The sequence below is a fragment of the Anolis sagrei genome, chromosome Y (assembly GCF_037176765.1).
Source record: "Anolis sagrei isolate rAnoSag1 chromosome Y, rAnoSag1.mat, whole genome shotgun sequence".
Taxonomy (NCBI): Eukaryota; Metazoa; Chordata; class Lepidosauria; order Squamata; family Dactyloidae; genus Anolis; species Anolis sagrei.
Genome location: NC_090035.1, coordinates 24,604,419 through 24,619,554, shown reverse-complemented (window position 1 = coordinate 24,619,554; position 15,136 = coordinate 24,604,419). Strand labels below are relative to the sequence as shown.

Below are 15,136 nucleotides of genomic sequence, written 5' to 3'. Positions count from 1 at the left end.
GCTAACAGATGGTAATTTTGTCAGTGCCGATTGTTTTTAAGTGCAGGCCAAGGTCTTTAGGCACTGCACCCAGTGTGATGGTGTTATTATTAGCAATATGGTTGCTTCTGCATGTATTTGCAAAACACGCACATAAACATACAAAGCTTTCTTAGAATGTGCCAACCTTGGAATGGGTTGTTGTGAGTTTTCCAGGCTGTATGGCCATGTTCCACAAGCATTCTCTCCTAATGTTTCGCCCATATCTATGGCAGGCATCCTCAGAGGTTGTGAGGTCTGTTGGAAATTAGGCAAGTGAGATTTATATATGGTAGTATGGAGTGTGAAATCTATGCGACTTTTGGGAGCAGGTTGAGCAATGAGTGTTGCTCTTTATTTACTATCCCAATTTTAGAGGGTTTTTTTTTAAAAAAATACTGTTAGCCAGATTTTGTTCATTTTCATGCTTTTCTCCTTTCTGTTGATAAATAAATAAATAAATAAATAAGAAGCAGCACTAAAAAACCAGAAGAATTCCAGTCAGGAAGCAATCAGGGCCAGCTAACACTTCTCAACAAAGGATTCCTCAGACAGGAGTCATCCAGGTTTTGAAGCTGCAAGGCAATTCAATGCTAATCAAAGTGGCCATTACAATATTCACACTTGCCTCAAGCAGACAAAGAGTTCTTTCTTCCATCCTGGACATTCCATAGGTATATAAACCTCACCTGCGTAATTTCCAACAGACCTCACAACCTCTGAGGGTGCCTGCCATAGCTGTGGGTGAAACATCAGGAAAGAATGCTTCTGGAACATGGCCATATAGCCTGGAAAATCACAGCAACCCAGTGATTCCAGCCATGAAAGCCTTTGACAAAACCTTGGAATGATTTTTAGGGAATAGAAGTCTTGCAAAGCTCTCTCCAAGAGCCAACCTTAGGATCTGAATTATTTCTTTCCACCAGCATCATCTTAAAAGTATGGACTTTATGGATTTTTCTATCTTTTTCAGGATGAGGATCTGCTTCCTGAGAAATACTTTGAAATTGACTTTCCAACCATAGTCACAAGGAAAATCCACACCATCAAGTAAGTCCACACATTTATGTTGCATTTCAGAGGAACATGTTTTGGTTTTTGTATTGAAGTATACTACATTTAGAAGCTTAAAATGTGAAGTGCTCTCCCCTAAATTGTCATTTTGAGATATGTAGTGGGCTAATGTCTGCCTGATTTTGTTAGATTTATCGAGATACAAATCAAAAGGCCTTCTTATTTTGTCACTGTTTGGGGAGCAAATCACACGTTGCAGGCTTGCAGATCTGGACCAACTAAAAGGACCGGGGATATTTGTCAGCATTCTCTCAGGAGCCAAATGCACACTTTTTATCATAATTTCATTGTGAGTGAGTTGAAAAGCTCATGATGGAATTGTAAGAGAAGTAGGAAAGTAGGAGTAAATAAAATGCAGTGTGTTTCTAAGTTTGTGGTTTGAGCAGATCCACTGTGTGAGGATGGTGAAGTGGCCCTGAATTGTTTTGCCTGTGGCTGATCTGTTTTTAACTATGTTGTGCCACAAGAAGAAGTGGGTAAGAAATAAAAGTATTACTGAGAAATACTTTGAAATAGACTTTCCAACCATAGTCACAAGGAAAATTCACACCATCAAGTAAGTTCACACATTTATGTTGCATTTCAGAGGAAGATGTTTTGTTTTTGTATTTAAATATACTACATTTAGAAGCTTAAAATGTGAAGTGTTCTCTGGGTATATGTATATGTATGTATGTGTGTGTGTGTGTGTGTGTATATATATATATATATAGGTATATGTATGGCCATGTTCCAGAAGCATTCTCTCCTGACATTTCGCCCACATCTATGGCAGGCATCCTCAGAGGTTGTGTTAGAAACTAGACAAGTGGAGTTTATATATCTGTGGAATGTCCAGGGTGGGAGAAAGAACTCTTGTCTTTTGGAGGCACGTGTGAATGTTGTAATTGGCCACTTTGATTAGCATTGCCTTGCAGCTTCAAAGCCTGGTTGATTGCTGCTGAGGGAATCCTTTGTTGAGAAGTGTTAGCTGGCCCTGATTGCTTCCTGACTGAAATTCTGTTTTTGAGTGTTGCTTTTTATTTATTTATCAACAGAAGAGAGGAAACCATGAAAATGAACAAAATCTGGCTAATAGTATTAAAAATCCTCTAAAATTGGGACAGTAAATAAAGAGCAACACTCATTGCTCAAACAACCTGCTCCCAAAACTTGCATAGATTTCACATTCCATACCACTATATATAAACCTCACTTTCCTAGTTTCCAACAGACCTCTCAGGATGCCTGCCATATATATAGGCAAAATATTGGGAGAGAATGCTTCTGGAACATGGCCATACAGCCCGGAAAACTCAAGAGCAACCCAGTGATTCCATCCACGAAAGCCTTCGACAACACATTACTATTATTGTTTGTAACTCTCTTGATCTCTTCAAAAGGAGACTCAAAGCAGTGCACAATAAAATCAGAGTTCTGGAGAGACTTATTTTGCATAGAATTATGGAAAATAATAGACCCATGTCTGATTCCACAGCAAGCTGGCTTCAGGAAAGGGAAAAGCTACACACCACAAGTGCTGAACCTGACTCAAGACATAGAAGATGGCTTTGAAAGGCAGCAGATCACAGGAGCTGTCTTCATAGACCTGTCAGCGGTTTATGATACTGTGAACCACCACCTCCTCCTGAGAAAAATGTATAATATCACAAAGGACTACCGTCTCACCCGCCTCATAGGAAACCTGCTACAAAACAGGAGCTTTTTGTTGAGTTCCAGGGCCAGATAAGCAGATGGCGAAAACAAGAACGGCCTGCCTCAGGGGAGTTTGCTTGCTCCATCAATGTTCAACATTTACACAAATGACCAGCCACTCCCAGAAGAGACAGAGAGTTTCATCTATGCAGATGATTGTAGCCATCACCGTTCAAGCAGTGAGCTTTGAAATGGTTGAACAGAAGCTCTCCAAAGCTCTAGATGTTCTGACTGCCTATTACAGGGAAAACCAGCTGATTTCTAATCAATCTAAAACACAGACATGTGCCTTTCATCTTAAGAACAGACAAGCATCCCGAGCTCTCAGGACTACCTGGGAAAGAATCCCACTGGAGCATTGCAGCACACCCAAATACCTGGGTGTTACCCTGGACCGTGCTCTGACCTACTAGAAGCATTGCCTGAATATCGAGCAAAAAGTGGGTGCTAGAAACAATATCATATGAAAGCTGACTGGCACAACCTGGGGATCACAACCAGACACAGTGAAGACATCTGCCCTTACGCTTTGCTACTCTGCTGCTGAGTATGCATGCCCAGTGTGGAACACATCTCACCATGCTAAAACAGTGGATATGGCTCTTAATGAGACATGCCGCATTATCATGGGGTTTCTGCGTCCTACACCACTGGAGAAATTACACTGTTTATTTGGTATTGCACCACCTGACATCTGCCAGGAAGTAGCAACCAATAGTGAAAGGACCAAGGCAGTGGCATTTCCAGCCCATCCCCCGTTTGGGTATCAGCCAGCATGCCAATGACTTAAAACAAGAAATGGTTTTCTAAGATTTACAGAGACACTTACTGGAACACATCAGCAATATCAAGTTCAGGAATATCAAGTCCAAAAGTGGCAGACTAATACCCAGAACCTCAATCAGTGGCTGATGCCAAATGAGAGACTCCCTCCTAGGCACACAGAAAACTGGGCGACTTGGAAGGCGCTGAACATACTGCGCTCTGGCACCATGAGATGCAGAGCCAACCTTAAGAAATTGGGCTACAAAATGGAATCCACGACATGCGAGTGTGGAGAAGAGCAAACCACTGACCACCTACTACAATGCAACCTGAGCCCTGCCACATGCACAATGGAGGACCTTATAGCAGCACCAGGGGCACGCCAAGCGGCCAACTACTGGTCAAAGGATATTTAATAGAATGCCAAATTTGCAACCTTTGTGTGTGTGTGTTTTAATACAACTGTTTGGTTTGCTCTTGACACGATAAATAAATAAAATTGAGTTTCTCATTGCCCAAGAATTGCCCCATTGTTTCAGACCACCAGGCCCATTTGGAAAACAGGATTGGGAGCAGAAACTTTTTGTGTCCTTGGACCTTGAAGCCATCTCTGTCTCCTTCCAGCAGAGGGCAGTCTTGTCCTCAGTGAGCTTGGCAGTTATTTTTTTGAGGGGGGGAGGGGGGGACTGATGTTCTGTATGTGAAATGCCTCACTCACTCTTCTCTCCCTCCCTTCCCCCCCTTTCTTTCTTTTTTGCCCTCCTCTCCACAGATCCAAGCCTGCCCTGTCAATACCAATCATGGAGAGCCATTCAGGGGAGTCTCTCTTTATAGGTGAGTCATTTGAAGGGAGAAAAAAGCCACAGAGTGGCATTTCCCCCCAAGACGTTGACTGTACCTCCTTGCTCCTTTTTTCTGCTGTGTGGGAGTATTGTTCATCTTTCAAATAATGGGAGAGAGGGAGGGAAGAGCCTTGAGCCTTTTCTTTGCCTTTCATCCACCCTTTTGTTCAGTACCCCTTGCTGAATTCTACCGGCACCTTTGTGATCCTTAGCATTTTCTTTCTCACCTCCCACCCCGCTCTGTCTTACAAATATAGCTCTGTGCCTCGCAACATGCAACCCATTGCTTTGGAAAGCAAACCTCTGAGTGCAAAAACAACCTCAAGGCAGCCTCCTTTAAAAATAGCATGCTCCCTTTCACCTGCTGCGATTCCCTGCGGCCTCGTCTGTACAAGGCAAAGGCAGCTTTGCCTGTCATTTTAGCCCCAAAGGATCTGACAGCAACCCCCAACACCCCCTCACCAATAAAGACTCATCAGTGGGGGATAAATGTGGCTTGAACCTCAGAGGGAGGTTACGTTTGTTTATAATGATATTGTGGCTTTAAAGACCTACTTGGAGGCTTTGTTGTGTGCTTTTATAGATGTACTCGACTGTGTCGTGCCCCACCTCAATCCAAAAGGAAACATGGGCAATAGATTGTTGTTGTTGTTGTTATCTGGTTGACCTGCCCACACTCTCATGAGGCTATCCTAGAAGCCTGCTTAGTTTTGATCTTGGGGAGGAATAGATACAAAAGGCAAAAAGTAAAGGTGGCCATTCCACTTGGCACAAGGTTTCATGTTGATTTCATGTTTTTATTTAGACTATTTATAGCCTCACTTTCAGCCCCAAAAGCCTCTCAGAACATTTTACAAGTCATGAATGGGCAGCCCCCTCCTTGCCTGCCTTCAGTCTTATACTCTGAAGGAGACGTGTAACACTGTAACACGAGGGAAAGTGGTTGGCAGTGAAAGATGAGGAGGAGGCCTAACAGATGCTGGCTGTCCCCTTCCTCCCCCTCCTCCCCCTCCCCTGGCTGTCGCTTTTGTCCTTCTCCGCTTTCTTGATGGGTGCCTGCTGTTTCCCCTGACAAAATAGCCCCTGACACGGGCCTTGCCCTCCAGCGCCATGGCAGCTCTACAAGTGCCAAGTGGTTTGCTTTGCTCCGAGGTGGCCTTCCTCTTCCATCAAACACTTCTGCCAGTTCAGCAGTCAGGCAACCAGCTTTCCTCTTGAAGGGATAGTCTGGGCGCTTTGATAGCTGCTGCTTTTTCTAGTGAGTGCATTCCTTCTTAAATGGTGGGTCCCAACCCCGAATGGGATCTCCTTGGCTCAGTGTTAGGGTCCCAGGAAATCTGGTCAAAGAGAAAGTCTTCTGAATGCAACCCATTTACACCAAGTATAGCAAATGTGGGTAGATCAATAGATACCGTTCCGGCAAAAAGGTAACGGCTCTCCATGCAGTCATGTCGGCCACATGACCTAGGAGGCTTCTATGGACAATGCCGGCTCTTTGGCTTGAGCACCACCCCCCAGAGTTAGATACATGAATTAAACATGACCGGTATCAAAAACAAACAGTTAAAACCAAAACCAAATCTGTAAGTAACAAAGTGCAGTGCTTGCAGTGGACTCTGCATAGGATGTTTTCGCAACAAGCAAAATCAGCTTGTTTAGCAAGCCTTGCGAATGCTGATTTATTATCAGTTAATGTTTGGTTTTTTATATCTAATGTATATATTTACATTGTATACCTTGGGTCATATTAAAATTTCTCAGGCAAAAACAGGTAACAAATAGAAACAGAAGCCCTACTCTAGAGGATTTTTTGGATGCTGAATAAGGAAGGAAGAAGTTAGCTTTCCTTTTGCTTCGTTAGCACTTTAATAGGGGAACAAGTTCCCCTTGGAATGCTGTGTTTTTTTACAAAAATTAAGTTGCATGCTTAAAACATGCATAGCTTTGCTAGCCTTTATTAATTTAATTTGATTTATAGTTTGTCCTTTTTCCCAGCAAAGGGGCTAAAGTAACTTATAACAGGGTTCAAATCAGTGAGTCCAAAATCTGGTGATAAAAAGGTTCTTAAAATCTTATCATCTTGATGATAGAAAAGTAAAAGCTTTCCCTGAGTCAGTTCAGTCTGAAAACTGGTAATATTTATTTATTTATTTATTTATTTACTGTCCTTGTATACCGCCGTTTCTCAGCCTAACTGGTGACTCAACGCGGTTTACAACAGAATATACAGTACACAGTATACAATTAAAACCGTAAAAAACATAATACACAATATTTCACATAAATCACAATCCAATACATCTCCTAACTAAAATCGTGGTCCAATTGCATCATCCATATTACCAATCCGTAGTCGACACATTCATTGCACCGAATTAACCAAATGCCTGCTTGAACATCCAAGTTTTTAGTCTTTTTCGGAATACCATCAGCGAGGAGTAATAGTTCCTGTTTTTGAACTGCAACTTCCAGAATCCACCCATTTCCATAGCCACACTGGAGGGGGACTTTGGAGACTGTCATAGGGGAGAAAAACCACAACTTTTCTTTGTTGCATTCCGGTTTCTTGGACAATGGAAATGTTCTATCTAAATGTCGTGTATTGTCAGATGTGTTTTATTATTGTTTAACACTGTGATTTCTCACTCACAGTTAGTTAACCAGTTAGTAAATGGCTTTCACTGGCCCTTTCCTTCCAGAGAGCCATAGCCTGGACTCCACCCACTATGCCATCATTGGCGCAGACCTCCGCGAGCTTCCGAAGCTAGAGGAAACACTGAAGAAATACAACCTGGACCCACAGTAAGAGGGTGGCTCAGGGGCATGTCTCCTTTTCAAGCACTCCTAGGAGTGGGCTGTTCACCTTTTAATTTATTTAATTAGTTTGCTTCTCTCCAACATGGTGTAATGTTTAAGAATAACCAAGACTGCAACAAGTGAGCTCCTAAACACTCATAAGTTTGTTTTATTTTGGGTGTATATGGAATTTTTATTATTATAAGCTTAAAGCACTGAGCTGCTGAGCTTGTTGATCAAAAGGTCGCAGGTTCGATTCCGTGGAGCGGTGTGAGCTTCCGCTGTCAGCCCTAACTTCTGCCAACCTAGCAGTTCGAAAACATGCAAATGTGAGTAGATCAATAGGTACCGCTCTGGCGGGAAGGTAACGGCGCTCCATGCAGTCATGCCAGCCACATGACCTTGGAGGTGTCTACGGACAACGCTGGCTCTTCGGCTTAGAAATGGAGATGAGCACCACACCCCAGAGTCAGACATGACTGGACTTAATGTCAGGGGACTACCTTTACCTTTACCTTTAGGTTCCCAGGGCAGCCTCCCCAGAATTCCTAAATGGTGACCATCATAATTGTTCCTAGAAGGGAATCAGCAGCTTTTAAGTTTATTTCTGGCTTTGAGGATAATCCTCGCAGCTCAAAGAGAATTAAATGACCCCCTAGGCCTCTGTAGAAGCCTAGGATAGTGTAATTTTAAATAATTGGTTTTAAGGTATTATTATATTTTAATGATTGTTTTAATGCTTATGTTTTTATTATGTGTGTTTATGGCATCTAATTGTTGTCTATATATGTAACCCTACGGGGTTCAGAAGGGCAGGGTATAAATACAGCAAATAAATCTATATAAATAAAAATATAATGTTTGTTTGTAGGATTAACATAACTCAAAAACCACTGGGCAAATTGACACCAAATTTGGACACAATACACCATCACTCATAAAAACACTGAAAAACACACGGAAGAGATTTAAAATCCAAAAAATAACAATACATTACATTGCATGTGCAAAACCACATACATACACATATACACACACTGGGTCACAGCAACGCATCACAGGGGACGGCTAGTAAATAATAAATAAATAAACTTCCTAGAACAGATTGGAATCGTAAGACCCGTGATCCACATGAGTGATGCATAAAAAACATTGGAGTGAAAGTGAGGCCAATGTATCTCTCTCAAAGGGACATATTTGCCTGTTTTAATACTGTTTTCCTGCAGAGTGCTTGTTTTCAAACCAGAGTTTTTAAAAAGGGAAGTAGATAGAGAGTACTTAGGCATAAAAAGTCCAGTGGCAATTCACAGAAATCCAGGTAAGAAAGTGGAGAGAGGTACATTTCCTTCCCAAAGGGTTAGTCTTTGGGGCTGGAAGCCATGTCCCATTAGGCCCTCTGAATTCCAGGATTCTAGGACAGTTTCCCCCATGTGTTCCATTTCTCTTTTAGATATTGCCCTTACTAAAAGTGAGAGAAGATGATTCTCTCTTTCCATTCCCCAGCTGTATGTGTGAAAGGTGTGCCTTTGCCTTCTCTGTTTCCTGGGAGAAGCGCAAGGAAGACATCACCCAGAGTGGCAGGGCAGCAAGGTGGGAGCTGCAGGCCGCTAGGGAATGGCTTTATGGGCGGTAATGCTGCGAGCGGCACATGGAGCGTCACCGAGATGCCAAGTCTTTCATCACACCGCTGCTCCTCCGCCACCCACACAGCACACCCCCCCCCCCCCCCCCCCCCAGCGCAGGCCTCCTTGGGCTCCTCAGCATGCCAGGCGGGGCCCTTCGGTATTTAAAAATACCCTGCAGGCAAAAATTACTCAGATGTTTGCATCATGCCGTTTTGGGGTCGGGTGGGGATAGGGTTCCTGGATTGCAGGGCCGGCAAAGGAAGGGCAAATGGTTGGCGAGGCCCTTCCTCTTGGCATCTTTGGAAAATGCAGGGAAACTGTATATCCCTAAGTCCCTTCTTCTTGGCCTTTTGGCCTCTTTGGAATGTGCAGGTAAACTCTACATCAAGCTAGGCTGTTAGAAATTGTGGAAGTTGAAGCCCAGAACACCTGGGTTACTGAAGTTTACCCATGCCTTCTCTATATAATCCCGAGGCCCTTCCTCTTGGCATCTTTGGACTATAAAGGCAGTCTCTATATAACCCTAAAACCCTTCCTATGTGTTCCTGAAACCCTTCCTCTTTCTTTGTCCTTGCACATCTTTGGTGAACTCTGTATGTTCCAGGGTGAAGTTAAATAAAAAAATGCCCGTTAAATAAAAAAATCCTCCTGCTCAGGAATATGTGGGAGTCTTTGTTCAAGATATTTTGCTTCTCTAATGATCAAACAGGTTGAGATCCTTATGCCATTGTAAACGCACTTTCTAAGCTAAGCAGGGTCAAGCTCATGCTTGGGCTGTTTCGATTCTCCTTGTGGAGACAAAGTGGGATATAAAGAAACATAACAAAAATAATAGAAATAATAATAACAATAATCGGAGAGGAGGAGAGAATACTAGAGACTCCTGACTCTACTACGAGTTAATAGTACTAGTAGTAGAATCATAGAATCAAAGAGTTGGAAGAGACCTCATGGGCCATCCAGTCCAACCCCCTGCCAAGAAGCAGGAATATTGCATTCAAATCACCCCTGGCAAATGGCCATCCAGCCTCCGCTTAAAAGCTTCCAAAGAAGGAGCCTCCACCACACTCCGGGGCAGAGAGTTCTACTGCTGAACGGCTCTCACAGTCAGGAAGTTCTTCCTAATGTTCAGATGGAATCTCCTCTCTTGTAGTTTGAAGCCATTGCTCTGCGTCCTAGTCTCCAAGGAAGCAGAAAACAAGCTTGCTCCCTCCTCCCTGTGGCTTCCTCTCACATATTTATACATGGCTATCATATCTCCTCTCAGCCTTCTCTTCTTCAGGCTAAACATGCCCAGTTCCCTAAGCCGCTCCTCATAGGGCTTGTTCTCCAGACCCTTGATCATTTTAGTCGCCCTCCTCTGGACACATTCCAGCTTGTCAATATCTCTCTTGAATTGTGGTGCCCAGAATTGGACACAATATTCCAGATGTGGTCTAACCAAAGCAGAATAGAGGGGTAGATTACTTCCTTAGATCTAGACACTATGCTCCTATTGATGCAGGCCAAAATCCCATTGGCTTTTTTTGCTGCCACATCACATTGTTGGCTCATGTTTAACTTGTTGTCCACGAGGACTCCAAGATCTTTTTCACACATACTGCTCTCGAGTCAGGCGTCACCCATTCTGTATCTTTGCATTTCATTTTTTCTGCCAAAGTGGAGTATCTTGCATTTGTCACTGTTGAACTTCATTTTGTTAGTTTTGGCCCATCTCTCTAATCTGTCAAGATCGTTTTGAATCCTGCTCCTGTCCTCTGGAGTATTGGCTATCCCTCCCAATTTGGTGACGTCTGCAAACTCGATGATCATGCCTTCTAACCCTTCATCTAAGTTATTAATAAAGATGTTGAACAGGACCGGGCCCAGGACGGAACCCTGCGGCACTCCGCTCGTCACTTCTTTCCAGGATGAAGAGGAAGCATTGGTGAGCACCCTCTGGGTTCGTCCGTTTAACCAATTACAGATCCACCTCACCGTAGTTTTGCCTAGCCCACACTGGACTAGTTTCCTTGCCAGAAGGTCATGGGGGACCTTGTCGAAGGCCTTACTGAAATCCAGGTACGCTACATCCACGGCATTCCCCGCATCTACCCAGCTTGTAGCTCTATTGAAGAAAGAGATCAGATTAGTCTGGCATGACTTGTTTTTGATAAATCCATGTTGACTATTAGCGATGACTGCATTTGTTTCTAAGTGTTTGCAGACCGCTTCCTTAACAATCTTTTCCAGAATCTTGCCCGGTATTGACGTGAGGCTGACCGGACGGTAGTTGTTTGGGTCATCCTTTTTTCCATTCTTGAAGATTGGGACCACATTGGCCCTCCTCCAATCTGCTGGAACTTCTCCCGTTCTCCAAGAACTCTCAAAGATGGTTGCCAATGGTTCTGAAATGACTTCCGCTAGTTCCTTCAATACTCTGGGGTGTAGTTGATCTGGCCCTGGGGACTTGAACACGTTAAGAGCATTAAGGTATTCCTGGACGACGTCTTTCCCAATTTGGGGTAGTAGTTAGTAGTTAGTAGTAGTAGTAGTAGTAGTAGTAATAATAATAATAATAATAATAATAATAATGGTGATCAGCACACCAGGTACAGTGCCTAAAGACCTTGGTCCGCACTTAAAAACAATTGGTGCTGACATAATTACCATCTGTCAGCTGCAAAAGGCTACCCTACTTGGATCTGCATGCATTATTCACTGATATATCATACACTTGGGAATTGTCTGATGTGTGATCAAATACAAAAGCCAGTACAGTGATCTTGTTTGCTGTGTACTAATCTTGTTATGTATCAATAATATAATAATAATAATAATAATAATAATAATAATGTATTACCCATCTTTCCTTATCGCTCAAAGCGGGGTACAACAGGGTTAAAACCGTGAGATAAAACACAACACTATTAAAATGCATATAACACAAGATCATACCATGGAACTCGCTCTCTCAGAATTGGGTGGAGGCTTTTAAACAGAAGTTGAATAGCCATCTGTCAGTGGTGCTTTGATTGTGCTTTTCCCGCCTGGCAGAAGGGGGCGTTGTCTGGATGGTCCTTGGGGTCTCTTCCAGCTCCATGAATCTATGATTCTATGCTTGTAATGCATATATTTAAGCATTGCTTTTTGGACAACAACATAGGGTCCTTCTACGGGGTTGCATTTCTGGAGTGAGCTTGTCTGTGCACAAAGCTATGTTTTCTCCCTTGGACTTCTGGGAAGCCTGAGTTTCAAATGAGTTTTTGTCTCTCCTAACCCCACCTTTCTCTCTTACAAGGCTACCTACGCTCCTGATGGCCGAATGTGTGCTGGTTTACATGGCCCCCGAACACTCGGACGCTCTCCTCAAATGGGTAGCCGACATCTTCCCAACCGCAATGTTCATAAACTACGAGCAGGTAGGCAAGTTTCCTGTGCTCTTCCTATGCCAGGTGCAGAGTTCCACCTGTTCCGTCTCCCAAGAAACCTATTTTGTTTCAGGGCTGTTGCAGTTTTGCAAAGCCTGCTGAGTTAGCAGCCAGAGGCAGGAAGGCCAGTTTGCAGACTGTCTGCAATGATTGGCCCAGAGAGTAACTTTTGAGCCTGCCCCTTTTACCAGGTCAGACTTCCATTTTGGAGCGTTCTCTGCCCCATTCAGTTCTAAAGAAGCAATTGGATATGCTAGAGGCCTGTTCAGGAAGCTCTGAGAAATCATTGCAAGTACTAAAATAAAATAAAATAAAACAAATATATTGAGTAATTGAGACCGATAGATAGATAGATAGATAGATAGATAGATAGATAGACAGATGATAGATAGATAGATAGATAGATAGAGTTATTGAACTATAGGGAACAGTTGAATACAGATATAGTTTATTATGCTATAGAGAAATTATAGATAGATCAGTAGAAGAGCTATTGATATTTAGATAGATAGTATTGGGCATTTACCTCCAAAGCTGATTTTGAGCTATAGATAGGAGAAAAACCTGCTTTTTCTTACCATAGAGGCTCAAGATTAGGGTAGAAGAATTCCACAATTCATTATACCTTTTGGAGGAAAGCTGCCTCAATATCTGTACTCATTGACTGTTTGTAACATTAATAAGCAGGAGCCAAGTCTACAAGGACTTTGTTAATAAATACCCAGTTTGCTGTTTTAAACCTGAAGTGGACTCAGTTACTCAGAAGGTTTGAGCCTCAAAGAAAGACCCCAGTGATCCACCCAGGCAAAGAGAGTAGCACATCATGAGACGTTTGGGTGTGACGGCACACCACCTGTGAGCAAAGGTGGAGATAGGATTTCCAGAGCCATTAAGCCTTCTGGCCCGGTTTGGGTTCTGTGAGCACACAGCTTTCCAAAGGAACAAATGGAGATCATCTGATAGCCGTGTATGAATATTTGAAAGGATGCCATAAAGAAGAAGCAGTCAGATCTCATCTGAATGTTAGGTAGGACTTCTTGACAGTCAGAAGAGCCGTTCAGCTGTCGAACTCTCTGCTTCAGAGGCTTTGAAGCAGGGGTTGGATGGCCATCTGCCAGGAGGGTTTGGATTGTGTCATTCTGCCTGAAGGCAGGAAGGGGTTTTACTGGATGGCCCCTGGGGTCTCTTTTAATGCTATTATTGTGGATGTTTGCGTGCCCCTGTCCCTGTGTTTCCTTCCCTTTCCCCCGGTGCGAGCTGCAAAGTGCCCATGTTATAGGTGTTAATAATAATGTTTTTTATTGGGAAGAGCACTGGCTGAGTCAGAGGTGGCTGAACTCCCTCCACAAACGGCACACGGCGAGTGGTGTCTTATGTAACTTTATGAAATGTTAATTACCTGGATTTCAGTAAGGCCTTCGACAAGGTCCCCCATGACCTTCTGGCAAGGAAACTAGTCCAGTGTGGGCTAGGCAAAACTACGGTGAGGTGGATCTGTAATTGGTTAAACGGACGAACCCAGAGGGTGCTCACCAATGCTTCCTCTTCATCCTGGAAAGAAGTGACGAGCGGAGTGCCGCAGGGTTCCGTCCTGGGCCCGGTCCTGTTCAACATCTTTATTAATGACTTAGACGAAGGGTTAGAAGGCAGAATCATCAAGTTTGCAGACGACACCAAATTGGGAGGGATAGCCAATAGTCCAGAGGACAGGAGCAGGATTCAAAACGATCTTGACAGATTAGAGAGATGGGCCAAAACTAACAAAATGAAGTTCAACAGTGACAAATGCAAGATACTCCACTTTGGCAGAAAAAACGAAATGCAAAGATACAGAATGGGGGATGCCTGGCTCGAGAGCAGTACGTTTGAAAAAGATCTTGGAGCCCTCGTGGACAACAAGTTAAACATGAGCCAACAATGTGATGTGGCAGCAAAAAAAGCCAATGGGATTTTGGCCTGCATCAATAGGAGCATTGTGTCTAGATCTAAGGAAGTAATGCGGGTAGCATTACTGTTTTGTTTAGACCACATCTGGAATATTGTGTCCAATTCTGGGCACCACAATTCAAGAGAGATATTGACAAGCTGGAATGTGTCCAGAGGAGAGCGACTAAAATGATAAAAGGTCTGGAGAACAAGCCCTATGAGGAGCGGCTTAAGGAGCTGGGCATGTTTAGCCTGAAGAAGAGAAGGCTGAGAGGGGATATGATAGCCATGTATAAATATGTGAGAGGAAGCCACAGGGAGGAGGGAGCAAGCTTGTTTTCTGCTTCCCTGGAGACTAGGACGCGGAACAATGGCTTCAAACTACAAGAGAGGAGATTCCATCTGAACATGAGGAAGAACTTCCTGACTGTGAGAGCCATTCAGCAGTGGAACTCTCTGCCCCGGAGTGTGGTGGAAGCTCCTTATCTGGAAGCTTTTAAGCAGAGGCTGGATGGGCATCTGTCAGGGGTGATTTGAATGCAATATTCCTGCTTCTTGGCAGGGGGTTGGACTGGATGGCCCATGAGGTCTCTTCCAACTCATTGATTCTATGATTCTGTGATTCTATGGCGCTTCAGCAGCATTGGCGGCCTTGCCAGCCTCACCGTGTGAAAAGCGGGATCGGCTGAATGGGGACGGATTGAGGCCCTGATACCTAGGATTGGTTGCTTCCCGGAAGACCTTTTTTCCTGTCGTAGTCAACTGTGAATCGCACATATGGTATCTCTGCGCCTGCGCAGACCAGTTTCGGAAACTTCTGGAAGATTAAAATAGGCATTTTACCCCCGCCTCGCCCCGCCTACCCCGAGTATATATAGCCCATGAGCAGGGCTAGGCCTCTAATTCTCTTTTTTATGCACTTTTAGCAGCAGCTGAAGAACCTTCCTCTGACTAGTTCTTAATTTTACTTCGTCGGACTGCCCTT

At 43.7% G+C, this 15,136-nt stretch overlaps 1 protein-coding gene across 3 annotated transcripts in view; it reads left to right on the top strand.

The window, feature by feature from the left end:
• The window catches only part of LOC137095362 (leucine carboxyl methyltransferase 1-like), a 77,572-nt gene that overhangs the window by 14,231 nt on the left and 48,205 nt on the right, over positions 1-15,136 (top strand). For all 3 annotated transcript variants that reach the window (XM_067461955.1, XM_067461956.1, XM_067461957.1), the window contains exons 4-7: positions 992-1,068; positions 4,325-4,386; positions 7,094-7,196; positions 12,096-12,216. In XM_067461955.1, coding sequence (XP_067318056.1) covers positions 992-1,068; positions 4,325-4,386; positions 7,094-7,196; positions 12,096-12,216 — 363 coding nt within the window. The remainder of the gene's footprint in view (positions 1-991; positions 1,069-4,324; positions 4,387-7,093; positions 7,197-12,095; positions 12,217-15,136) is intronic.